At 51.8% G+C, this 26,659-nt stretch overlaps 4 protein-coding genes and 1 long non-coding RNA gene across 5 annotated transcripts; 1 reads left to right on the top strand and 4 right to left on the bottom strand.

Moving 5' to 3' along the window:
• Window positions 1-1,597: 1,597 nt before the first annotated feature.
• Window positions 1,598-6,581, bottom strand: LOC114448324 (immunoglobulin superfamily DCC subclass member 3). Its single transcript, XM_028425226.1, has 12 exons — window positions 6,578-6,581; window positions 6,184-6,489; window positions 5,932-6,076; window positions 5,709-5,839; window positions 5,405-5,542; window positions 5,176-5,334; window positions 2,865-3,030; window positions 2,537-2,787; window positions 2,296-2,460; window positions 2,015-2,203; window positions 1,801-1,908; window positions 1,598-1,725 (listed from the first exon to the last, which is right to left on the bottom strand). Exons 1-12 carry the CDS (start codon window positions 6,579-6,581, stop codon window positions 1,598-1,600), a joined length of 1,890 nt encoding a protein of 629 aa, XP_028281027.1.
• A 5,200-nt stretch (window positions 6,582-11,781) lies between these two features.
• Window positions 11,782-14,960, top strand: LOC114448564 (DNA-directed RNA polymerase III subunit RPC7-like). Its single transcript, XM_028425587.1, has 8 exons — window positions 11,782-11,944; window positions 13,242-13,416; window positions 13,497-13,634; window positions 13,760-13,820; window positions 14,013-14,069; window positions 14,185-14,282; window positions 14,505-14,627; window positions 14,702-14,960. Exons 2-8 carry the CDS (start codon window positions 13,303-13,305, stop codon window positions 14,786-14,788), a joined length of 678 nt encoding a protein of 225 aa, XP_028281388.1. The 5' UTR covers window positions 11,782-11,944; window positions 13,242-13,302; the 3' UTR covers window positions 14,789-14,960.
• A 1,251-nt stretch (window positions 14,961-16,211) lies between these two features.
• Window positions 16,212-16,722, bottom strand: LOC114448565 (uncharacterized). Its single transcript, XR_003671910.1, has 3 exons — window positions 16,686-16,722; window positions 16,489-16,598; window positions 16,212-16,334 (listed from the first exon to the last, which is right to left on the bottom strand). It is a non-coding gene; the product is annotated as an uncharacterized LOC114448565 (long non-coding RNA).
• Window positions 16,723-16,838: 116 nt separating this feature from the next.
• Window positions 16,839-20,353, bottom strand: LOC114448559 (thioredoxin-interacting protein-like). The gene is given in 8 exon segments (XM_028425584.1): window positions 16,839-17,146; window positions 17,240-17,545; window positions 17,642-17,788; window positions 17,866-18,078; window positions 18,927-19,074; window positions 19,173-19,220; window positions 19,222-19,246; window positions 19,895-20,353. Coding segments are annotated over 8 exon segments (1,203 nt in total). The 5' UTR covers window positions 20,163-20,353; the 3' UTR covers window positions 16,839-17,098.
• Window positions 20,354-22,295: 1,942 nt separating this feature from the next.
• Window positions 22,296-26,514, bottom strand: LOC114448562 (bcl-2/adenovirus E1B 19 kDa-interacting protein 2-like protein). The gene is made up of 10 exons (XM_028425586.1): window positions 25,820-26,514; window positions 24,537-24,617; window positions 24,114-24,179; window positions 23,763-24,016; window positions 23,497-23,691; window positions 23,253-23,355; window positions 23,002-23,133; window positions 22,794-22,880; window positions 22,522-22,620; window positions 22,296-22,423 (listed from the first exon to the last, which is right to left on the bottom strand). Exons 1-10 carry the CDS (start codon window positions 25,855-25,857, stop codon window positions 22,399-22,401), a joined length of 1,080 nt encoding a protein of 359 aa, XP_028281387.1. The 5' UTR covers window positions 25,858-26,514; the 3' UTR covers window positions 22,296-22,398.
• Window positions 26,515-26,659: the final 145 nt, after the last annotated feature.

Raw genomic sequence — 26,659 nt, 5'->3', positions numbered from 1 at the left:
ACGGTCGGGCACAGGACATTAGCATTGGCACATAAAAGGTAGGAAAAAATGGCAACTTGGCTCCGGAGGAGCTTTTGGTTTTGAGGTAGGTTTGCTTGACCAGCAGCAGGTCGTCAGGCGTTTGGCGTCGAGCCTGGAGGTAGCTCTCTTTGGAGGTAAAGAGTTTGGTGGTTGAGGAGTCGAAGGGAAAGGGGAGGGGGAGGGGGGGCAGCCAGCCGTCCATCAGCCTCCTCTACGACCTGACCAGAGGCGAACTCGGTGAGACACAATCACTGAACACAGAGCGGAGGCGTTCACTTCCTCCACGGTCACCTGCTGACCAGAGAAATAAAAACTCTTCCCTTTGGCTCTGGGCCTCAGAGGACCCACCACGGGATCCTCCGAGGACCCGGCTCTGGTCAGACCGGTGGAAGGCCTCATCGTCTCAGGAAACTCGGCACTATTGGTGACAAACTCAAAATGACCCAAACTGAAGGAAAAAGCTTTTGGTTTCAACAGGAAGCAACCAGGACGCCGCGGCAACGGCGCCAGCATCGGATACCACACGGGAACGAGCAGGAAGTCACATGACCGATGGCCACAAGGTCAAAGGTCGAATCAGAAGAATTCAGCTTTGGTTTCAGACTAAAGACGAAGTCGTCATGAATTGGAGTCGAAGCAGACGGACATCTGAACAGAACTGTGAAGCGTCGAGAGGCACGGCGAAGGATCTGTTCCCCTCTGGCATCAGATGCTCGCTGGAGGCTCCTTCTTCTCAATAATCTATCAATAAATCAATAATTCTCAGTCATTCATAAAGGCTGGAGCGGCTGTAAGGCTGTCAGGAGGAGAGGAGGCGACTACGGCTGGTGGAGGAGGAGGAGGAGGAAGGGGGGGTGAGCAGTGTGTGGCGTTTTATCCGGTGCCTGTGCCCGACTGGACAGGTGGAGTCGCTTCAACCATGACCATCACTGGAGGAGGGGCGGAGTCACATCTCTGTGGGCGGTGCAAAAAGGAAGGAGGTCAGAAATATCAAACACACTGTGTGTGAGAGTGTGTGTGTGTGAGTGTGTGTGTCAGTGTGTGTGTGTGTCTGTGTGTGTTACCTGACTAAGCTCGATGGTCTCTGAGTGACTTTTAGGACCTCTGACACCATTCATGGTGGGCGGAGTCTCCCAGCTGCCCGCCTTTCTGCAGAAAAAACTGAACACACACCGCAGAGTGAGGATGATGATGATGATGATGTTTTCAGCATCTGCAAGCAGCAGGATGAAGAGCAGGCAGCAGAGGATGAAGATGATGATGTCGACGGGTGACACTGATTTAAGATTAAGATTTTAATCCCTGTGGGGAAATTAAGACCATGTTGATGATGATGATGATGATGATGATGAAGGTGTCTTACTGCGTCTGTACCCCAGCAGGATGAAGAGCAGGCAGCAGAGGATGAAGAAGATGATGTCAACGGGTGACAATGACCATGTTGATGACGAAGGTTTGTTATGATGATGATGGATCATTGAAGCCACTGATGACGATGGTAGCGATGATGATGATGGTCGTGGCAGTTGTGATAATGAAGATGACAGCAGTTTGAAGTGATGATGATGAAGGTGTCTTACCTGCGTCTGTACCCCAGCAGGACGAAGAGCAGGCAGCAGAGGATGCAGGCGAGGCCGCTGTGAACGCCGACCAGCAGAGTCGACATGGAGCCGTCGGCGTGGTTGCAGTTACAGCTCGGACCAGCTGGGGGAGACAAACATCACGTTAACCCGGTTCACCTGTGGGCTCAGAGGTCAGAGGTCAGACGCAGGCTCCTACCTGCTGCAGCGTTTCCTTCCTCTGCCAGAGACACCAGGCGGCGTGTGGACGGACTGTCTCCGTTTCCATTAAACGCCACCAGCTGGATCTCATAAACCGCCGCCGGCTCTGCAAGAAGGTGAAGGTGGTCGTTATTCTGAGGCTGCGTTCAGGTCACAGCAGAGTGTCTGTAAGCTCCAGCTCCTTCTGTCTTTTGTTATGCGTTGGTACTGACCCAGGTGGGAGATGGTGTGGGTGTTGATGTGTCCTGGGAAGGTCTCCTGCCCCTGTTCATCTGGGTTGGAAACCCCGCGGTACTCCAGCCTGAAGCCCTCCAGCCTCCCTGGCTTACTCGGCAGCTCCCAGTACACCTGCATGGCCGTCTGGTTCAGGACCTTGGTGAAGAAATTGGGAGGACTGGGAACTGTGGGATGGACAGAGACCGAGGTTACAAACACAAAAGATGGACGACAGAGTTCAGCACATGAACTAAACTTCCTGTGCTGTGAGACGTACCGCCCCCTAGTGTTGTGGCAGTGATGGTGTTGGACTGCTGGCTGCCTCCCAGGGCGGAGTACGCCTTCAGGTAGATGGAGTAGGTGGTGGCTGCTTCCAGGTTGTTGAAGTCGTGTTTGAAGGTGGTTTTGCTGACGGCCTCCTGCAGCTCGGCGCTGTCCGGCTCTGCAGGGGTCAAACAGCGGCGGAGTGAGACGCCGCACAACTAAACTACAACCTGATCATGATCCCGTCCTCTTACCGCCCAGGCGTCTGATGTGCAGGACGTATCCGATGATCTGCTCGCTGACGCGCTCCTCCGGCTGCTCCCAGGTCAGCTGCAGGCTGCCGGAGCTGAGGGCCACGGCCTGCAGGCCCGCGGGGGCCTCGGGCAGCTCGGGCCCCTGGCTGATGGCGAGGCGGGCGCTGGCCTGGTTGGTTCCGGCGCTGTTCTCAGCGATGCACTGATAGATGGCCTCGTCCTCGGGTTCGATGCGGGTGATGGCGAGCGTCCTGCGGGGGGAGACAGAGAGGGAGGTGAACGGGGGGGGTCTGAACGGCATCAGCGTTCAAAGACGATCTAAACTCACGTGTTCCCGTTGGTCAGCTTGACGTTACCGCTGGGTGTCAGCAGTTTGCCGTTCTTCAGCCAGATGAGATGTGGTTCAGGGGCGCCGGACGCTGTGCAGCTGAAGACGGCGCTGCCCCCTGGTGGTCTGGAGACAGACTGAGGCCACTGAACAAACTCAGGAGGAGCTTCAGGAGAAAAGAGGAAGAACAGGTTAACAGCAAATCTGACACTGACAGACTGCTCCCGAATGGCCTCTGGTCACCGTATAATCTCTAATCCAAACCCTCTAATCCCACAAGGATGTCTGGTTTTTTGTCTGGTTGACAATGTCAAATATTTTAGATAAGAAATCTGCACAGATGAGCTGTAACGACGTTAAAAAGTCATTTATAGTGAAGTGAAGGACTTCAGAGTTGCTGTGTTTTCATGTGGTGACCAGCAGAGGGCAGCAGAGGAGCTGCACACGTCATGAGACTGAAACATGACAAAATAAAGTTCATACAAAAGCAGAGTAATAAAGTTCCCACGCTGACTGTGACCCTGAAGGTTCACTCAGTAAAAAGCCTCATCAACCTTTCAGTGATTTAAGAATATTGATCAGGTTTGTGTCGTCTAATTCTAAGATGTTGAATGTTTACAATATAAATAATTATAAATAGTAATTTTATGATGAACAAACTCTCGACTGTGAACTTGAACTTGTTTTTGTGTTTGAACAACACTTTGACCTCCGACACACACACACTGCAGAGAGACAGGTGCCGTCTCGCCTCCATCCATCCGTCTCCACGGCAACACAGAGAACATACATATACATGCGTCACCTCACATAACCTCCATCCTAAATGTGAAGAGAGGGGGGAGGGTCAGAGGTCAGGTGGAAGGAGGGGGGGGTGAATTGAAGCCATTTATCAGCGTGTGTGTGTTGATGTTGGGGGTGTAGTGTGTGTGTGTGTGTGTGTGTGTGTGTGTGTGTGTGTGTGTGTGTGTGTGTGTGTGTGCGCTCATCAGCAGAGAAACAAGGTTGATTTGTGGGGAGACGACCTTTCACACACTGAGACAGCCGGCTCTCCAACACGCCAAGATCAAGAGCAAAACAAACACAAAACAAACGCTGACTCCTGATTGGCTGAAGAAGCTGTCCACAAACAGCGTCCACGTCTTGAAACACAGCTGCTGCACCTTCGTTATTGATTAGTCTTGCTAAATCGTGCTCCGGACTCTTTTTCCTCAGCGCGGAGCTTCAAGCGACACCCAGAGACCGAACCTCTGCCTCAGCCGCTGTAATAATAGCAGGAAATACAGCTGATCCGGTTCTGATCCGCCTGTGTGTGTTTGCACGGAGCGACAGACGGGGCTTCGGTGAGAATAAAGTCCTCATTGTGAAGTGGGACTCTTCTCATGCTAATCTTAATTCTAATGAAGCTCTCAGCTCTCTGTCTCTCTCTCACACACAATGAGCCTATCTGGCCTCTGACCTCTGACCCCCCCCTCCTCCTCCTCCGTGACCTCTGATTGTCTGAGATGCAGCTGAGCGAGCAGGGCGAGAGGAAACACCCCGAGTCCCCGAACACATCGTGTGCATTTGTTTTCGGAGGTTTTTGTCCTCATTGAACTGAAGGAAATTTTTTGGCATTTTGACGTTGATGAATCCAGAAACATGGAGCTGAAGATAAAACCTGCTGAGACATGAAGCGAGGCGTTCAGGTCTCAGTGAAGCAGGTCTTCAGGGTGTGCTGCTTGCTCCTGGTGTTAGATCCGGATTCAGGATCTCTGGATGTTTCCTGCAGGTTTCATGTGACGTTCAGGTGCCTGAATGTGTGCGTGTAAAATCTATGAATGTGTTTCCACAGAAAGTCAACACAAAGACTCAGCACCATGTTCAGACTGTCCGCCGCTCCTTTGTCCCCGTCCCCTCCCCCCAACATGAGCACACACGCCAATTTACAGACAGGTCAGAGGTCAGAGGTCGGAGGTGAAGAGCAGCCGCAGCAGCAGCAGCGAGCCGGACACGGGGTCGATACAGACAAGTTCAATACCAGACAGATGGACGCACACACTCAGCGTGATGAGTTCAAGTGCACGAGTCCGACGTCTGTTCAGCTGCTTTCATCCAATCAGAGCGTCTCTTCTTTTTACAGGTTCAGCTGAAAGTGAACTCTGATCATAAAGAACTTATTGATCACCTGCTGATCAGTTATTGTTCATTTATGATTTATGATTATTGTGTTATTTCTGCAGAAGGAGCGTCTCCAACAACAGAAGGAGAGTCCGTCCGTCCCTTCAGAATCCTGCAGGATGTGTGTGTGTGTGTGTGTGTGTGTGTGTACCTTGCACTACGAGCCGCCCCAGCGCCGTTCTTCTGGACCTGCTGCCCGGTCGGTTTGCTGAACAGACATAAACTCCTGAGTGCTGCAGCGTGGCGTCGGAGATCATCAGGTTTCCTGTTCCCAGAACCTGGATCCCCTCCACGCCGATGGAGCGGCCGTCTGACGGACAGAGACGGGTGATCAGGACAGGCAGTCGCATCAATGTGTGAAAGATAAGTCGGATGGTTACCGAGGCGACTCCAGGACACGATGGGACGAGGGTTTCCTGTGGCGATGCACTCCAGGATGGCGGTCTGATGCACGTTGATGGTGAGGTTCTGGGGACCGGAGAGGATGACGGGCTCCTGGTAGTTTCTGGATCCTGCAACTGGACCAAAAAAACAGAAACCCATCAACACTGAGGCCCAGCAGGAAGACCGGCCCTGTTCAGACTGACACTGTGGGCACAGGTCACCCTCAGTCTGGTCTTACAGGTTGGGTTCTTAACCTTCAGCCTCCGGTTTTGTCTTTCTTTGCCCTCAGTGTGGTCTTACCGGTGACGGACAGCGTGGCCTCGTGGCTGTAGCGCGTGTTGGCGATGTTGGAGGCCACACAGCGGAACAAACCGCTGTCAGTCCGCCGGACCCCGGTGATCTGCAGCACGCCGTTCGGAAGCAGCGTGTACCTGTGCAGGACAGAACCAAGGTGAACTCCTGAGGACGCCATCATTCCCCGCGCGCGCGTGTGTGTGTGTGTGTGTGTGTGTGTGTGGCATACCTGGGGTCGATGGTTCTCAGTGGTTGGCGGTCTCTCTGCCAGGTGATGTTGGCCTCTGGGATCCCGTTTACCTGACAGGTGAGTCTGGCCACGCCCCCTTCATTCACAGCCACGGAGTCCGGGTGAGACAGGAACTTAGGGAGGGCTGCGGGGAGGAGAGGCGGCTCAGTACGTGTGTGTGTGTATGTGTGTGTGTGAGTGTATGTGTGTGTGAGAGAGACATGTGTTTCTATGTGTGTGTGTGTGACTCACAGGCCAGCTGCACGCGGGCCTTGCGGCTGATCAGCATGCCGTATCGGTTCTGCGCCGCGCAGTCGTACTCCCCCGCGTCCGTCTCGTCGTTCTCTTTTCGTTTGGAGAAGCTCCGGATCAGCAGCGTGCCGTTGGCCAGCACCGTGGCTTTGTCCCCTGTCGCTACAGGGACACCGTTGCGCCTCCAGGTGACGGAGATAGGCCCCTCCCCCTCCACCTGACAGTCCAGCATCAGCGGGCGGTCTCTGACTGCGATGACGTCACTGGGCTCCCTCAGGAAGGCCAGCTCCGGGTCGCTGAAGACACCTGAGGGGGGGGGGGTTAAAAAGTGTTCAGGTTTTATTGATCCACCTATTGATTATCTTCAGGATTTATTTGATTAGGAACACGTGACTCATTTAGTCTCATTTATAAAATGAAAGATTCATTAGTAATGTTTATATCTCAGCTGCTGCTTTCTTCAATGACTGAAACTCTGATACTCACTGAGAGGAAGGGGGTGATGATGATGATGATGATGGGATGGTGAAGGTAATGATGAAGGTGTTCATGACAGGATTCATTGCTGGTTACAGAAACCTGCAGACGGAACTCAGGGCTTCAAATCAGCTGAAAGAACACAGTGATGAACACACACACACACACACACACACACACACACACACACACACACACACACACACACACTCTCTCTCTCTCTCTCTCTCTCTCGACCCTGACCGAGTCCAACAGGAAGTGTCTCCATAAAAGAAGAAGATCCAAACTGAAACTCATTCAGACACACAGCCTGTCGTCACTGTGTTTCTTTAGTGAAGGTGCAGATTCCTGATAGTTTGGGTTTAGTGTGAGTGAAGCTGCTCTCAGACCTGGACCCAGTGCTGGACACAAAACCTCAAACATCTCATCTCAATCAGGAAGGAAGGGACGAGTGCTTCCACACAAATGAGTTCAGACTGTCTGTGTGTGTCTGTGTGTGTGTGAAGTTGCACTTGAACTAAAGTTTGATTGACAGCTCTGCAAAGACCCCCCCCCTCCCTACGCACACTCAGGCTGAATGAGTCTGCAAACAGACAGAAGGTGACCTCTGACCTCTGATCAGTGGCAGCTGATGTCAGGATGAAACCTAACCTAACTTTTATCTGTTGTTATTTCACTGTTTTAAAGGTTTCTGTGTGTGTGTGTGTGTCTGTGTGTGTGTCTGTGTGTGTGTGTGTGTCTGTGTGTGTGTATATATCAGGCTGAGCTGTTGCTTTTAAAGTGTCCCACTGACCCTGAACTCACCAAACAGCTACACAAGAGAAGAACTGAAGAGAATGAATCTTAAAGTTATTTTGGAATAATTGATATAATTTGTTGAAACTCGTGCGGACAGAGTTGAAGTCTGAGCACAGACAGGACGCCTTTGTCGTCGTCGTCGTAAATCAAAGATGGCATCTGTGTGTTTCGTCTGGGCGGTCAGTGAATGCATCTTTTCTCCTCCTCCTCCTCCTCCAGCACTTTTCAACTTGAACTTGGAGGAGGTGACTTTCCCAGGCTCCCCCCTCTCATCATCATATTTCTCAGGCGACGATGTCGCCGCCTCTCGGTTCCCACCCCCTACCGGACCCTGGACCCCCCCCGTCCTCCCTCCAGGTCCGTCTGGTCCCAGCTGGTCTTTCAGAGGATGCTGTGGGAGGAGGAAACGAGACGGCGGACGGCAGTAGGACTCCTCGTGATGTCTCGACCCCCAAAATGTACCAAATCCTCTCTCAGGCCCCCCCCACCCCCCATGCCCTCCACGGTCTGACAACAATAAAGACAACAAAAGTGGACCCAGACACAACAGCCGCTCCCCCAAATCCCCGAAAACACCAAAACCAGCAAACACCCTAAACTGCAGCTGTCGGAGGCTCAGCTGACGTCCATCACTTCTGTCTCTTTATTCAACTTCAGGTTCAAGTTCACCGCTGTCCCCAAACAACAAAGGCTTACAGATGACCCGCTCTCTGTCCTCATCAGGTCCAGCACCGCCTGTCCCCTAAGCCCTGTGGTTTAGGTCTGAAAATCATCCCAGAACAGCTTTAAAACCTTTTTCCTGCTTTAATCACACAAACACTGACACAAGGCCACAACAGGACCAGGTCTACAGTGATCCTGACAGTGTGGACAGATCACATCTGGACCACCATTTGTCCTCCAGTCCAGAACTCAGACAACCAACAACTGACTCCAGTTTGACTGCAGACAAGTCACTCTCCAAGAAAGGAAAATGTCCAAAACCAGCATCTGACTGAGCTGGACCAGAGCTCTGGTCCTGGTCCAGCTCTGGTCCAGCTGGACCAGGACCAGAGCTGGACCAGGGTTTATCCCTCACACTGACAGATTTCAGACACCACCTGGGCCCAGGTGAAGCTGCAGAGGATCCACTGCAGGATTCATCTGGAGCTGCTCAGACTGTGATGTCCTGCGTCTTTTTTGGTACCAGAACTTCCATCAAGGAGTCAAGCTGCAGGTTCAGTGACATCACAAACTGATGCTCCTTCAATGACAAAACTTTAAAATCATTTTTATGTCAACATTTAAGAAGAGAAGCTTTCAGATGTCTGATCATGTCACATGATCAAAGATCCAGAAGGGCTACTGATGGGCCTTCAGCTGAAACCTACACTGAGTCAGCTCAGGGGACACGAGGACATCCAGCGACACAGGGGTGTATGAAGAAGGTCGTATGAGGACACAAGCGTTTGCAAGAATTCATGGGGACACAAGGATACGGGGCACATGAGGACACAAAGACACGGGGCACATAAGGACACATGCGTCTGATCAGCTGATGGATGATCAGGTCCTGTGAACTGAACTCTGACGTGTCTCTGGGTGCAGGACGAGGATTAAATCCGCCGCCACCCATCTGCGTCCTCATTATAATGTTGTGGGGGGTGGCACTTCATTTAAAACACTGGGACAGACAGCGCCCCCCCCCCCCCCTCCCCTCTTCATCATGACCTGCCCTCTAAATCCCCTCAACTAAAAATCCCCCCCTTGGCCCCTGAAGGTCATGAGAGCCGAACTCCCCCCTCTCTCTCTCTGTGGTCTGATGTCGCACGCCCGAATATGACCGTGAACTTCACAGGTTTCGTGGTGGCGACAATGACACCCCCCCCCCCCCCCAGCTCCACAAGACCACGACCCCCACAAATCCCTGAGAAGAAGGTCTGAGAACCAGACTGAGGCCCCCCCCCACACACACACACACAGCAGGACAGATGTCTCTGTGTGTCCCTCCACTGATTGTGACTTGTGGTTAATTGGCTCCAATTAAGAAGCTGATGAGTCACTTCCTGTTTACACTGACAAATAACTCACAGGCTAATGAACACACACACATGTGACACACACACACACACACACCAATCAGAGATCAATAATCAATACTCGGAAGCATTTCAGAGCTCCACACATTCACTCTGAGCTCCAAACTGCACTTCCTGAAGACCATCAAACCGTCCTCCATAAGTCTGAGCTCTGAAACCAAGTCTGAGCTCTGAAACCAGTCTGAGCTCTGAAACCAGTCTGAGCTCTGAAACCAGTCTGAGCTGAACATGTCAAGTTCAAGAACACACACAGACACACACACAGACACACACACACACAGAACGTCTCGTCTGCTGGATGATGATGAGGCTGATGAATATGGATGTGACCCATCTGCATCACACACACACTGAAACCTCGGGCCTGGTCCGCCAGCCCTGAAGCTGCGGGCTAACTTTGCCCTGAGTGTTGTCTTTCAGCAACAGAAAAGGTTTTCGTGGTTTCACATCAACACAAACACCGACAGGACAATAAACCAGCTGAGGACGGAGGCCATGACAAACGAAGCAGGATGATGATGATGATGAGAGAAGAAGAGCCAAATAAAAACACAAAGGAGGAGTCAGAACGTTCAAAGACCTGTTTCCAGGTTTGACCTGTTTTCTGTTTTAGCTGCTGCTCCGATAACTGAAGAGGTTTAAATGTAGAGACTCTGAAAAGCTTGTCTTTAGATGACACAAAACAAAAACCATTTGACACCAAACTGTGAGACACCCAGTGCTTCTATCTGAACACAGTCACGTGCACTCTGTGTGTAAAGGACATGGACTCAGACCTGAGCAGCAGAGTCCCAGCAGCAGCATCCAGCTCCACATCGTCTTCATGGTCCAGATTAATTCCAAAGCATCAGACACACAAACATCCAGGAGCTCAAACACAGAATAAATCCTCCTCCTGTTCTTCTTCTTGTTCTTCTTCTGCTGTTTTTCTTCCTCTTTTCCAAATAAAAACCTGAACGCTGAAGCAGGAGTTGACAGAGAGCTCAGGGATCCTGCTGAGCCTCCCGACGTCCAGGTTCAAACTGATCCTGCTCTGGCTGACTGTGGAGAGGAGGAGTCTGTCCGGGGGGGCTGGGCTCAGAGGGACACAAGGGACCCTGGGGGTGAGGTGAGAATGGATGGATGGATGGAGGGGGAGGAGGGGGAGGAGGTGGTGACACTGACCCTGGGGTCCAGTAGGAGAGGTGGGGGGGGGGGTCACTGCTGTCAATGTGGAGCCGCTGGATTATAACAAGGAGAGGGGGAGGAAAGAGGAGAGGGGGAGGGAGGAGGAGAGGGGGAGGGAGGAGGAGGGAGGAGAGAGGAGAGAGGAGGAAAGAGGAGAGGAGGAGAGAGGAGGAGAGGGGGAGGGAGGAGGAGGGAGGAGAGAGGAAAGAGGAGAGGAGGAGAGAGGAGAGGAGGAGGAAAGAGGAGAGGAGGAGAGAGGAGAGGAGGAGGAAAGAGGAGAGAGGAGAGGAGGAGAGAGGAGAGGAGGAGAGAGGAGAGGGGGAGGAAGAGGAGAGAGGAGAGGAGGAGGAAAGAGGAGAGAGGAGAGGAGGAGAGGGGAGAGGAGGAGGAGAGGAGAGGAGGAGGAAAGAGGAGAGGAGGAGAGAGGAGAGGAGGAGGAAAGAGGAGAGAGGAGAGGAGGAGAGAGGAGGAAAGAGGAGAGAGGAGAGGAGGAGGGGAAAGAGGAGAGGAGGAGAGAGGAGAGGAGGAGGAAAGAGGAGAGAGGAGAGGAGGAGGAAAGAGGAGAGGAGGAGGAAAGAGGAGAGAGGAGAGAGGAGAGAGGAGAGGAGGAGGAAAGAGGAGAGAGGAGGAGAGAGGAGAGGGGGAGGAGAGAGGAGAGAGGAGAGGAGGAGGAGAGAGGAGAGGAGGAGGAGAGAGGAGAGGAGGAGGAAAGAGGAGAGGAGGAGGAAAGAGGAGAGGAGGAGAGGAGGAGAGAGCAGGAGGAGAGGAGAGGAGGAGAGAGGAGAGGAGGAGAGAGGAGAGAGGAGAGGAGGAGAGAGGAGAGGAGGAGGAAGGAGAGAGGAGAGGAGGAGGAAGGAGAGAGGAGAGGAGGAGGAAGGAGGAGGAAAGAGGAGAGAGGAGAGGAGAAGGAAGGAGGAGGGAGTAGAACAAGAAAAAGAAGGAGAAGGCAGCTGAGAGCGGAGCTTAGTTCGGTGTAAATTCAGACTGAACCCTGGTCAGAGGCCGCACTGCAGCGAACCTGCAGCGTGCCATAAACACTCCGACCTGCAGGTGGCGCGCCACCACTAAACACCACAGGAGAAGAAGAAGCCATGATGGCGCGGAGCTAGATGTAAACACTGAGGCATCACCGCGGAAAACAACAAGTGTCTCCGTTTAAAGAGCCGAAAGGAGGATGAGACGCAGCGGAGGGACACAGCAGAGAGAGGACGGTTCATCCCCGAAAACACAGACCGACTGAGGTCAGACACGGCGGATAAACGTGCTAACATTGCTCCGCCCGGCTATCACATGCTAAGGCAGCTAACAGCAGCTAGCAGTGCTAACAAAAACAACAACAGCTAACAGAGTTAACACAAACTATTACAGCCAAGAGAGCGAAGTTAAACTAGCAAAGCCAACAAAAAGTGTTATATTGAAGACAGCGGAGAAAACAGACCGCGGTGAAGCCGTTAGCTTTAGCCGGGACTACTGAGGTCTCACAGAGGAACCAAAGCAAATCACACAAAACAATTATATTATACGGTACTTCTATTTGTTATCTATATTTCTAAGGACATTTGTGACTGTAGGGTTTCACTCCTGCAAGACCGGGAATTGAACCGGTGACCTCCCGATCACAAGAACAGATACTCCATTGATCTCACAAGAAAAATAATAAAGGTTTCTGACGGTCAGAGCAGTTTCAGTATTTACCTCGTCACTAAGTTAAGCACATGTAACGGGTTAAAGGTTGTTGCTGTCCACCTGCGTGACAACAGATTCAGCCCTTTACCTACACACATACAACCATGAACCACATGTGAAGACTACAGGGACTCACCTGGGCCTCAGCGGTGCTGCAGATCTGTGTTTTCTGTGATAAGATTTAAAATCTCTCAGCCTGAGTGTGTTCAAACAGAACAAAGGGAGGAGGGCAGCAGGTTGTAGCCTCTCATCAGGGCGAGGCACCTACACCTGAGGGCGGGGGGCGTGTCCTCTTCACAGAGACACACAGCTGCAGGTCACCAGTCTGAACAGGAAGTGACAGAAACACTCACGTCCTGATAGATCCAGTCATGGGTTAATAAAGTGCACAGATAAGCTACACTACATGCTGTGAGTCGTGCATCTGTTCTAGATTTATTCTTCTTTAAATCAGTTTTTCCTTCTCAAACTGCAGAAATAATTTAAAAGGAAGTCAAAAGATTTTAACAGTCGTCACAGCTTTTTAGTTTTGTGAGATAATAACTTATGATCCTCGACTACTAACAAATGTTTAAAAGAATTAACCCTAAAAAATACAGTTCGGTTCTTTTTAACTTTATTTACTGTGCCAACATCTAAACCTGTCCACTGTCAGATTAGGTCAGATCCAGTCATTTCCCATCATGCCCTGAGGCTGCGACACAACTCTGACCTGCATGAAAAATTCCCCAGCCTGGGATGAATAAAGTATTTCTATTGTATTCTATGCAGTGTGTATGATGGGTCGATGATCAGCTCTGTGAAGTCCTGCTGTCACTGCAGGTCTGATATTTTACTTCTGTTTGGATTCAGATCCTCCTCCGACCACCCTGACCCCGCCCAGAAACCTCTGTGTGTCTGAGCAGCAGCAGCGATGGCGCGTCGTGGGCACGGCCGCAGGATGATGGGTTTTGGTGCTGATTCGGTCTCCATCGCCAGAGGAGACGCGCTGCCTCCAACCATGCAGCAGCCCACGCCCGTGTATCCTGTAAGGCAACACACACAGAGAGATGATTGGCTGTTCCTGCTGTAACCGTAGACGTAGCTGACTGTGCTGTTGTTGTTCAGGCGATGGAGCAGAAGCCCCTCCCGCTCACAGGAGGGGAGGAGGCGGAGTACCTGCTAGCTCTGAAGCAGGATTTCAGAGGAGCCATGAGGACTCTGCCAGGCTTCATCCAGCCTGCTGCCAAAAAAAAGAGGTCAGAGGTCACACACACTCACACTCACGTGGACATTTAATGTCCTCACAATGACCAAGTCTTACACCAAGATCAGCACAGAGAGCTTTATTGTGAAGGTCTCCTCTGTGTGCTTCCTGTCCAGATGTGGAGCGGTACTCGGATAAATATCACAGCAGCGAGCAGACGGACGGCCTGCCGGACTGGACCATAGGTGAGACGCCCCACTGACCTGTAACCATGGTAACTGCTGAGAGGATGTTAAAGAAACCTTATTACTGTGACCTCTGCTGGAGCCAGGAGTGCTCCTCCTCGGCCCACAGACGGAGGCCTGTTTCTGTCTATATCTGTAGAAGAAGGATCATTACTAGTGTATTGTGTAACGAGCAGTCTGTGTTGTTTTTAGACTGGAAGAGATTCCCCAAAGAGCTGCGAGTCCGCATCAAGAAACCTGCCAGAGACAGTCAGTGCCTTCCAAACACACTCATTCTCAGGTGTCAGCACCTGCTGTTGTGACAGGACTGTGACCCAGGTGTGGTTCAGATGATGATCCAGGTCTTTGCTGTCGTTGTCCTCAGGCACGCCGGCGGTGGTGAGTCGGTCAGACCGAGTTCAGCCCGGTCAGAAGAAAAAGAGGAACGTCAAGGAGAAGGAGGAGGTTCTGCTCAAACTGGAGGTGAGAGCGATCGTTCAGACAGCCTCAGTCCAGCAGTCCTGGATACAACAGAACACTTCGAACTGTTCCTCTGAAGCAGGATTTGATGCACAGGTCATAACTGTGGCTAAGCTAGAGCAGGATCCAGCTCTAAGCCTGCATGGCAGAAAGAGCATAAACACCCTAAAATCACATCATTAATACCTAAACAAACATGTCTGCCGTCACTGTGTTCCGCCCCAGACACTAGAGAAGAAGGAGCAGCAGGAGAGCGAGGAGGAAGAGGAGGAGGGAGAGGAGAAGAAGAAGCAGGAGGAGGAGGAGGCTGAAGGAGAAGAGGAGTATGACGAGGAGGAGTTTGAGGAGGTGAGTCGTTTCTGTCCTGGAGCTCATTCAGTCGTTTTATTGTTCTGAGTCTCACGGCGTGTTCTTCGGCTCAGGAGACGGACTACATCATGTCCTACTTTGACAACGGAGAGGACTTTGGAGGAGACAGTGACGACAACATGGACGAGGCTATTTACTGAAACACACACACACACGGACGTGATTATCTTTCACTGATCATCAGGTCTAAACCGTCCAGCTGATGAAGACCACGATGAAGGTTTTAACCAGCACTGAATGTTTTTAAACTTTTATACAAACACCTGTTTTATCTGTGAGTCCAGCTGCTGAATAAACAGCTTCACGTGTTAAGTGTCGTATCTTCTTAAAAATCAGCTGATATATATATATATATAGGTATATTACAGGAGGAGGGTGGAGGCACCACCCTCTTTAATCCTGGATGGAAGACAACCAGATGTAATGAGGCGTGCAGCCTGCAGGGGGCACTGACACAGCTATGAGTCTCACACTGCGTCCCTGAACACAACACAAAGCTGCCCCTCAGAGACAGTGCAGGTTATCGATGACGTCCTGTGATGCATTCGCCGCAGCGTGTAAAGACGAGCGCGACGGAGCAGCAGGGCTGTGCCGACCTTTGCCCTGCTCTCCGTCTGCAGGCTGCCACTGAGTCAGAGCTGCTGTTACCGTTAGCTCAGTGCTTCTAAATGTGGAAGCAGGAATGTGAACGGCTGACTCAGGCCCCCGGTCACTCTCTTAACAAGTGTCCACAGGACCTTCAGCCAATCACACGCCGCCTGGGAGACTCCACGGGCCGATGAGAGCGGAGGCATGCTGCTGGTCACGTAGACTGTTCCAAGAAGAAAGAGGAAGAAAAAGAAGTGGGCCACGGCTAACCGGGTCAGCTGTAACATGAGGCAGAGGCATGTGCTGCACATACACAGAGCATTCTTTCACCTCTGTAAGATCAGGAGCATCCCCTCTCAGAGTGTTGTTACATGGACTAGCTCCATGATCTCTGCAGGACCTGATAGAACCGCATGCTCCTAACAGAACAGTCAGACCTCCGAGTGCAGCTTTACTTAGTAGAACGGGAGGACGAGCCTTTAGCTGTCAGGCACCACTACTATGGAACCAGCTTCAGTTCATGAGGCAGACACCACCTCCACCTTTAAGACCAGACTACACCCTCTCTGTCCAGTAAGGGGTATAACTGATAGGTCCAGGCACCTGTTGACATGGCCTCAGCCACAGGTAGAACAGGCGTCATAGGGCCGATATAACTTAACAGTTAGCACAGCTGTGCTGCTGTAGACCTACGCTGTGTGTGTCTGTGTGTCTGACCTCTGACCTCTCCTCTCTCATCACTCTGGTTCATACTGGTAATTCAGCTCATGCACCGGTGCCTCTCTCTCTGTAAATTTGCATCTTCTTCCTGGTGATGTTCTGACTCCGCAGCCAGGAAGTGGAAACCCACCATCAGCAGACGTGTGCCAGGCTTTCTGTGTCCGGTTTGTTTCATGTTGTTAAAGCTCTGAGATGTACTTATGTTTCTATGAATTTACACACCTGATGAAAACGTCACAGTCACTGGACACAACCCTCGGCTGCACTGTGCTGTTGTACCGTCTGTCTGATGTGAACAGCTGCAGTGGCAGTAAACAACAGGTCAGATTACACACAGTGTTATCTGGAGGACACTGCAGGGACTTGGAGGAGTCGAACCTTCAAAACAAACAAAACACCCATAAAAACATGTTGACTGCCCACACTTCACTGGGAAACCTTCCCATAGACAAACGTCCTGTCAGAGCTGAGCAGAGAGTCGACCCACCTCCAGATGGTGATGACACCTCTGCTCATTCAAACCTGAACTCACCAGAAACCAGCTGCAGACAAACCGTTCCTATTTTGGTGCTTCCAGGTGTGGTGACATGACGCCTCGGTGCGCCCCCTACTGTCAGTGCCGTGTTACAAACAGGTCACCGTCTAGTGAAAAGAAAAACAGTCGTTCAGTTCAGTGTGACACAAAATAAAGAGCGGAGCCACCTGCTGAAGGTCTGACCCCTCACCTACCTCTGCTAACACCAACGCTGTGCAGGCCGTCTATCCAACACATGGACCGACCCTCATCATGACAGAGTCAGATAAATCAACTGGTTTATGTAAGAGGCACAGAGGCTTTTATTTTGGTGGGACCAGACTCACAAAGGGAAAGAAAGACAGATCAGATGTTTAACGCTTTATTTATTGAATAAAAAAATAAAAAAATCTCTTATTTACAAAATATACACAATCATATGATGTAACTTCCTGTTACTAAAGTAAAACAAAAAAACAACAACACAATCTGCACAGCAACGTATGACAACAGGCTGGAGCACTCTGCACCGAGTCCAGCCCGGGGTCCCCTCATCGCAGCTGGACCTGATGCTGGGACACCGTCACGGGGACGCGCTCCTCATGTAGTGTGTCCTCAGAGCATGTCCTCAGAAGACCTGGACGGTCTGAGGAGGGTCAGCAGAGTCCCCATCCACCTGTAGACCACAAGAAAGAAGACACGTTAACCTCGTCTCCACACTGACCTCATCATGTCTCAGATCACGTCTCAGATGCTTCTGCTGTCTCACCTCGCTGTATGCCGGGGGTGGGGGGTAGTACAGTTCAGGTGCCCTCATGAAGAGGCCTCCGTCTTCGCGGTCCTCTCCGTCGTCATAGTCGTGCAGCAGCGGCGTGCGGGGGCCCTCCACCCTCAGGTCCCTGTGGATGTTGCTGTAGCTGGGCGGTGCAGAGGGGAAGGAGGACCAGCTGCTCATGGAGTCGGCCTGGCTGCTCATGCTGCTGGTCCTGCTGCCGACGCCGCTGAACGGGATGGTGCCGATGACCAGTGGCAGCTCCAGGATCAGTTTCTCACTGCCAGGGATGCTCAGGTAGATCTGCGGGGGGGGGGGGGGGGGGGGGGGGGGTCATTGTGATGTATGTCCTCGCTTTATCATCATGTCATTGATCTGATGACATCGTCCATGACTCACCATGAGTGTGTAGTCCACCTTGATGATGTCACAGCCGAGCAGCGTGGGCTTGAGTTTGGGCACTCTGATGGTCTTCCCCTGCCACATGTCACACATTCCAGAGATGATGTGGTTTCCTCGGACCGCTGACAGCTTCTGACGCTGCACCTGGACAGGAAGCAGAAAGAAGCTCAGACCTGCTCTCAGGAACCCGGAGGTGTGTGTGTGTGTGTGCAGGTCGTCACCTTGGTGTGACCGTCGGTGACGTAGGAGTGTGTGGCGATGATGGCGGCCTTCGGAATGACGATACGGGAGCATGTGTTCTCGAACTTGGCGTTGATGTTGATGTCTTCGCCCTCGCAGAATCCCTTCCTGTCAATCTGAGCGCTGATGGACACCTGACCGTCCGGGATGAACATGCAGGTGACCTTCTTCTGTTTGGAGGCCGCAGCTGGAGCCTGGAGGAGGAGGAGGAGGAGGAGGAGGAGGAGGAGGAGGAGAGGGGAGGAGGAGGAGGAGGAGGAGGAAGAGGAAGAGGAAGAGGAGAGAGAGGGAAGGAGGAGGAGGAAGAGGAAGAGGAAGAGGAGGAGGAGGAGGAGGAGGAGGAGGAGGAGGAGGAGCGGAAGAGGAAGAGGAAGGAGGAGGAGGAGGGGGAGAAAGAGGAGGAGGAAGAGGAGGGGGAAGAGGAGGGGGAAGAGGAGGAGGAGGAGGAGGAGGAGGAGGAGGAGGAGGAGGAGGAGGAGGAGGAAGAGGAGGAGGAGGAGGAAGAGGAGGAGGGGTCAGTGATATATTCAGATATAATCCAGAGTTGTGTTCTTGTTGTTCATGTTTCGTTTGTTCGACTTGTTTTGTGTGGTGTCACCGCAGAGTTTAAGACAAAATGTCCTCACACTGTGTCACCTCCTCCTGCTGAGTCATGAGATTGCTGCAGATTTCCTGCCCATCAGCACATCAGCGTGTTTTTAAAGGTTTATCTAAACGTGGCTGCTGCTAGCTTAGCATCATGGCTACATGACTGTGGTGCAGTGGCTGAGCCTCCTGACAGCTGCTGTTGTGTTTGGGACACGTGGGACTGCTGGACGTCTGAGCCAGCAGGTTTTCATCAGCGGAGGAAGAGCAGCACTGATGACTCAGCGCTCTCCATGAGTCTGTTCTTTACATAGTTCCAGTGTTCAGCTTCTTTGCTGTGGATGCTGGATTTAAGTGGTGCTGATCCAGCCTGAGCTGCTCCTCAGTGTGTGTGTGTGTGTCTGTGTGTGTGTCTGTGTGTGTCCGGCCTCGGATCAGGCTGTGATGTGTTTCTCACCAGCAGGTCGGCCTGGTTCACGTCCAGCGGCTCCTCCACCTCGAACTCCCTCTCACACTGCAGAGCACGCTGGGAAGGCTGCTGCAACTCGCCCAGCACGTAGTACCGGACCGAGCCGAACTTCCCTTTGTAGGACGACACCAGACGGCTGAAAACAGAGCAGAGAGGGGTCAGCGGGTCGATCAATAAGCCCTGATCAGCTGAGATCAGAGAGAGAAAGAGAGAGGGGGGCGGTCAGAGGCTCACCCGGGCGGCGGCAGCTCGAAGCCAAACTGGAAACTGAAGGTTTAGCAGCTGGAGCAGGAAGAAGCCGTCAGAGCCTGAACCAGAGAGGAGGCAGTTAGAGAGAGAGAGAGTCTGGTGTGTGTGTGTCTGTCTTGTGTCGTGTGTTGTGTTCTGTGTGTCTGTGTGTGTGGTGGTCTGTGTGTTGTGTGTGTGTCTGTGTGTGGTGTGTAGTGTCTGTGTGTGTGTGTGTGTCTGTGTGTGTGTCTGGGTGTGTGTGTGTTGTCTGTGTGTTGTGTGTGTCTGTGTGTGTGTGTGTGTGGTGTCTGTGGTCTGTGTGTGTGTGTGTGCTGTGTGTGTGTGTCGTGTGTGTGTGTCTGTGTGTGTGTGTGTCTGTGTGTGTGTGTGTGTCTGTGTGTCTATCTGCGTGTCTGTGTGTCTGTCTGTGTGTGTGTGTGGTTATGTGTCTGTGTGTGTCTGTGTGTGTGTGTGTGTGTGTCTGTGTGTGTGTGTGTGTGTGTGTCTATCTGCGTGTCTGTGTGTCTGTGTGTGTGTGTGTGTGTTGTCTGTGTGTGTGTGTGTGTGTCTGTGTCTGTTTCTGACAGTTTGCTTCAGATGAACATAAACATGTGAGCTAGTGCCTGCTGCATGTTTCTGATTGATCAGCTGATTGATGACGTAAACATGTTTATGTTAAATATTGCAGCACTCTGATTGGCTGCACCCACATCCGGGTAAGCCCTCACCTTGGCTGAGCACCTCATCCAGCCGCACCTCCTCTTCGTACTTCAGGTACTCCACCTCCTGGCTGCGGCTCTTGCGGTTCTTCCCGCTGCGGTGCACCACGCGTGCGCAGCCGGCGGCGGTGACCCTCAGGCCGGCCAGCCTGCAGGGCTGAGCCGCCTCCAGCTGCACGGAGCCGGACAGTTTGTCCCCGCTGCAGTAGAAGGAGCGGCCGGAGTCCGAGAGCTGCAGCCGGAACACCTTCATCTTGTTGACCGGAGAGAGGACCATGACGGAGGCGGCTGTTCGGACGGTACCGGGCTGAGTGATTCTGATAATCTGCTGTTTATTCAGGAATTAGGATTAAATCAGAGAGTTTATCATTTAATAAAATGATAATAATAACAATAATAAAGGGCTAATTAAACATGAGCGCAGGCGGAGTGGATGTAGTCAGCCCCGGGGGTTCTGTCGGTAAACAGTCCGAGCGCCGCTTTATACCGGAGGGGGGCGAGCCGGGTGTCCCGTTACTTTCCTTCTAAGCAGCACGTGCGCAGAGCGTGGACACACCGAGCCTCCGCAGGAGCGCGCTCTGTGATTGGTCGGCCCCGACAGCCAGCCAATCAGAGCGCAGAAAGGCCGCGTGGACAGCTAGTGAGCGCTGTGGGCGGGGCTGAAGCTGGCGGGCCATAAATGAGAGTAAAGTTAAATAGTAAAGTCATCAGAGTGAGATAGAAGCACAACTACTGTAAAACACACACACCACACACACACCACACCATCACACACCACCAACACACCACACACCATCACACCATCACACACCATCACACTGCTCAACACACACACCACCATCACACACCACACACACACACACTATGACGGGGTTAAAGGTCACACGTGCAAATATCAATAAATGACCACAGATGGAACCTTCTCAGTGGCTAACAGTGACGCTAACAGTGAGCTAACAGTGGAGGAGCTGTTATTTAATAATGTGGGTAACACTGGCTAATATTAGCTTGCTAGCTCCCCTTCCAACCTCCTCAGGCTGATCTGGAGCTAAATTATTATATAACTGTTTCCAGATTATTCAGCATAAGTTAAACCACATCCAGCTAGGTCACAGCCTTTCACATGTGCTCTATGGTCACAGCTAGCTGGCTAAGCTAAGCTAAGATTGATAAATCATTGCATAGTGGCTAAAGCTAGGCAGCTAACCTTAGCTTGCTTGCTAATGCTATCACTGGCCAATACTAATCATTACAGATTGGATGCGTGTCATCAGGACTCAGACCTGTTTCACAGCTCTGCTTCTTCTCCACCTGTTTGTAGCGAACATGCTGTTGTAGCTCCACCTGCTGTTCATCGGACCAAACTGACCCCAGAGCAGCAGTGGATGCACATGAGGTCATCACTGAATTTAAGAAGTAAAATAATAATGATCCTTTAACGTGAAAGAGATATTTACTGATCATCAGAACCACAAAACAAACGGAGGGACCCCTGCAGGTCCCTGGACCTCAGCTGTGGGAGCAGGCTGCCCCCTGCTGGACTGAGAGGGGAGCTGTTTCCCCATCTGTTCAGTTTAAAGCTTTTCCACCAACACACTGTTTTATGGCCTGTTAGACGAGTTCAGGAATCAATAAGTGACACACACACACACACACACACACAGACACACACACACAAGCTGAACTCACTGATCTTCAGTCTGAATCCACTGAAACCTGTTTGTGTCCTGGTGAATCAGCTTCATCAGCCTCCTCCTCCTCCTCCTCCTCCTCCTCCTCCTCCCTCTTCTGTTCACTGGAGGTTTGCAAACAGTGTGTGCATCACTGCCACCTTCTGGACAGAACCGGGGGTCAGAACAGGTATTAAAGCTGCACATTTCAGCAGAGTCCTTAATATAATATTTCAGCACATCAAAGTCGTCCAGGGAGCCGTTTGGTTGATGTTTTTATTACAGGAAGTAAAACCGTGACCAATCAGCAGCCTCCTGCGTGTGTTTCTTCTAACCTGAAGCAGATCAATCAACCTGATTTACAACGATTCACACCTGCAGCATCAGCAGAGGGAGAAATGGAGGATTCATGTGGCCAGCAGCAGAAACATCACGCTGCCGTTTAAATGTATAAATAATGTAAACAGGAAGTGTTGCAGTGGGTTCAGTGTGGCCACGAGGGTCTCACAGTTTTCTTCTGTGGTTTCAAAGATGGCGACACCAGGAGCACAGGCCGGCAGCTGGACATGTAAACCTAACCGGCCTCCTGAGTCACGGCACAGCGTCCCTGCAGCCAGACCCGTCACAGCTCTGTGTGATCAGTGATGTGAAGCTCCTCCCTCTTTGCTCCTCCTGCAAGGCGAGACGAGTCTGAAAACCGACCCAGAAGCAGCTCAGCTCACCGTCCACACACAAGACGGCAGCATAAATAAAGCAGTCTGTACAGGCAGCGGGTCAAAGGTCAGCAGGCCCCCGCCTTCTGATGACCTCTGACCTCCGTCCAGTCTGACAAACATTCATCTGTCATCTGTTCAACTTCTTGTCGAACCTGCAGACAGACAGAGGACAGAACACGGACAGGTTCTAACGTCAGCATCATAAACACTGAACGCTAAGAATCAGCTTCAGTAACATCAGTGTTCGTACTCGCGGATGGCGTCTGGGATCTGCAGCCGGTCTGTGGGGATGAACTCTGACAGCTGCTGAAGACTCTGGACAAAGCGGATTTTCCTGCTGAACTTCTCACTGTGGACGTGAGGTCAAAGGTCACATGGAGGTCACAGGTCACTCACTGTTTGCTCACACCTTCAGCTAGCTGATGTGTTGCTAACTTAGTCAGGTTGCTGCTCAGGAACAGGTGTGTGTCTGTGTGTGTGTGTGTGTCTGTGTGTGTATCTGTGTCTGTGTGTGTGTCGGACCTGATGAATGGTTTGACCACAGTGATCAGAGCTCTGATGTACCAGGCCGGGTGAACGACCAGCAGGCCTTTCAGGTCCTTCTTCAGCCTGTACAGACATCAGGACACTAATGAAGCATCTGTCGCCGTGACAACGACCCATAAACATTTTTAGCTACAGCTGCCCCCCCCCCCCTCAGGGCTGCCCCCTGTGAGTGACACCCTCATACCTCCTGTCGATGGATAGGTAGCAGCGGTGGAGCCACTTGATGGCGGGCAGCTTGTTTCTGGGAGCCATGGCGCACAGGTAGACCAGCAGGTAGTTCTCTGACACCATCAGGTCCAGCGTCCCCACGATGTACCTGCAGGCAGACACACACTTCTTTAACTCCCTCCTCGCTCCTTTCAGTGCTGACGCCATGTTTTTACACCTTTACACTCTTTCAGTGATCACGGCTGGTGTCCCTTCACCTCACCTCACCTGAACAGGTTGTCCATGACGTACTCGTAGTCCTCCACCGTGTTCTCCGGAAGGTAACAGGAAGTGAACAGGATGATGGCGTTCATCCCGTCTCCATAGTAACCTGAAAATCAGTCACAAACAGAGAAATCACAAATTAACTTCATCAATATAAAAAAAGTGTGCTGACACATCCAAACACTTCTGCCCCCTGCAGGTGGATATCAGGACCTACACGTGTGTGTGTGTGTGTGTGACCACTGACCTCCGTGTGACAGGACCTGTAGGTATGGCTCCAGGACGCTCATGTTGACGTGGTATTCATGTCCTGCAATGCAGAACCTCCTCCAGCGGCGCCCCCTGCTGTCCACCTGGTCCAGCCCCATCAGACCCTCTGAATGCTCCACTGGGCTCCTGGCCACGCCCACAGCCCCGCCCCTCCCCATCCGAGGGAGGTCATCTGCCAGGGACAGGTCACAGAGAAGTCAGCTCAGTATTAGCATTAGCTTAGCATTCTCTCAGCTGCCTCACCCTCCCACTCCAGGTCATGCGTGCTGTCCGGTAGTGTTCCTGTCTCGCTGTCCGATGGCGTCTCCAGAGCTTCCAGGTTGATGTCAAGAGACGGCGTCTCGTCCGGAGTCGCCGACAGCGCGGCAGCAGAGAAACTGTCGTTCAAGTCGTGTGAGTCACGGTGGCTCAGAGTGAGGCTGAGAGTCGGGGCCACCAGGCGCTTCTTAGCCCCGCCCCCCACCGTACCTGAGAGGTCGAGGGTGGTGGGCGGGGCTAACAGAAGTCAGGGGATGGGCAGAAGAAACAGACGCACAATGAACACAAAATACCAACAATATCTTGCATCTTCTCTGTTGTCCCTGGACTCTCACCGGGCGCCCGGCGCCTCCTGCTGGACTCTCGGCCTCCTCTGCATTGCCACAGTCCTCTGGGAGCGGTCTGGACCAGAAAAACCCCAAAAACCCAAAAGAGAACAGGAAAGGATGCCTTTGAGTGACAGTTAGTGTCTGTGAGGACAGTTTTAACACTTTCTATATGCACCACACACTGGCTGTCCCTGAGCGTCTGTCTGGGTCAGCATGTTAGCTCCTGTCACTGGTAGTATCTGTTAGCATTTGCTAGCATCAACATGCATCACCGCCACTGTCTATCAGTCTCCCTGTTAGCATGTGTTAGCATCTGCCAGTGTCAGAATGTTAGTATCTGTATCTGTTAGCCTTTGTTAGCTTCTGTAAGCGCATGTGTCAGATGCTAACATGGCCTCTCAGTCTCCGTGTGTGAAAGGTGACCCCTGACCTGGGGAAGCCGTCATCCTGCCACTCCTCCCTCAGCTCCATGTCCTGGATGTTGGGTGGGACCGAGGACCTCTTGGCAGTCCTGCGTGGGGAGTCAAACACAGGATGCTAAAGTCAGTGAATGAACACACACAGACACACACACACACACACAGTGCTGCATTCCTTCCTCTGTTCTCTCTGAAACCAGACTCCACTCTTCTTCCTGGTTTATGTGGTCATGTGACTCTGACCTGTCAGCAGGTAAGACTCCTCACAGCCTGGCATGTGTCAGTTGAACAGCCAGGCTGTTGATCGGATCAGACTGAACAAACCTGCCTGGCGGCGTCTCCTCCGCTCTGACTCTGGTTGTTCGACACAGACACACCTGAGCAGGTGAGTGGGGGGGCGGGGCTCTATTGTTCCACTGTTTGTTGTCAAGCACCCGCCCAGATAATCACAGCTGTGTGCGTGTTTGTGTAGGTCACAGGTAAAGTCGAGCAGGTATTGAACACTTGAGGGGGGGGGTTATGTTTCCACGGTGGTGCCTTCAGGGACCATCTGGGAAAAACCACAGCTGGAAATCCAGCCAGTGCAGATGATGGTTCTTCAAGGTCCTCAAAGGAACAGTCAGTGACACTTTATTAATCCTGAGGGACATTCAAGATGATCCGCAGTCCCTGAAGAAGCTTCTGGTGAAATAAAAAGGGTCTTGAGGAATCCTGATGTGTTGCTGTGTGTTTGAGGAGCTTCTTCTTGAGGGTTTCAGTGTGATTAAAAAAGAATCTCAGAACCTCATTACAACCAGAGGACCCTCAGAGGGACATCAGACTGCTGGTCTAATGACCTGAATCAGGCCAGGAACCTTAATACTGATCCATGAAATCAATAATAACAGAGCAGTGAACGCACCACAGAGACACCTTCACTGACCATCAGGAGGAATTCACTTGTACTAAAACACCAAAAACTCAGCTTCCTCTTTCTGTTGGAACAGGAAACACACACACACACACACACACACACACACACACACACACACACACACACACACACACACACACCACACACACACAGACACACACACACACTCACACCACACACACACACACACACACACACACACACACACACACACACACACACACACACACACACACAGACTCTCACACACACACACCACACACTCACACACCACACACACACACACACAGACTCTCACACACACACACACACACACACACACACACACACACAGCTGAAACCAGAAGCTCGGCTGTGTTTCGGGTCTAAATTTTAACGTACCGGTCCTCGGTGTCCGTGCACTCAGTGCTGGAACTCATGATGTCACGGTGATGTCACAGTGTCCTGACCAGCACGTATGACCTGCTGGAGTGTCTGAGTGTGTCGGCCTCCTTCCCCCTCTCTCTCTCTCTCTCTGAGGAGTTCCCTCTCTGACTCTGTAGGTCTCTCGCCCCGCCTCTCTCTCTCTCTTCACCAGACAGGTTCAGCTGCATTTCACAGCAGAGCCTCGCCTGATTGGTCGGAGCTCACCTACTCCGTGCAGACAGGTGGACCTCATTAGCATCCACCACTCAGCTGCTGAGGCTATTTAAAGAAGGAGGAAGTGTCAGGAGTCCTCAGGGTCCTAAAGCCCACACACACAGTCTGACACTGAAACAACCACAGGAGAGTTTTAACCTTATGACCCGGCACTGGTGGGTTTATTTATCCGTGCAGAAATATTTAAAAACAAGGCATGTTTGGAACAATCGGATCTGTTTGGATGTTTCTGTGTCTGTGGTGTGTTTGGGGTCAAAGGTCAGCAGGTTCTGATGGACCTTTAACTCAGCAGGTAAAAACTAAAACATACAAAGCAGCCATCAACAGAAGGGAAACACTGTCCACTGTTAGGTTGCTGTAACTTCCTGTTGCCTTGAACTTCCTCCCTTTGTGTCACAGTAAAAGCTGCCTCCTCTCAGAGAGCACCTGACACTTCAGCTGTTCTCAGCTCTGGTGTGAAGCTGCTGCACAGGTGTGGAACAGATTCATGGATGACAGCAGGTTGAAACAAAGTTATCCCTACGCTTTCATCTCAATCAAACATGGCCGCCGGTCTGTCAGATATGAAATGATGTGACATGC

Source organism: Parambassis ranga, chromosome 16 (assembly GCF_900634625.1).
Source record: "Parambassis ranga chromosome 16, fParRan2.1, whole genome shotgun sequence".
Lineage (NCBI taxonomy): Eukaryota > Metazoa > Chordata > Actinopteri > Ambassidae > Parambassis > Parambassis ranga.
This window is presented reverse-complemented; position numbering and strand designations above follow the sequence as displayed.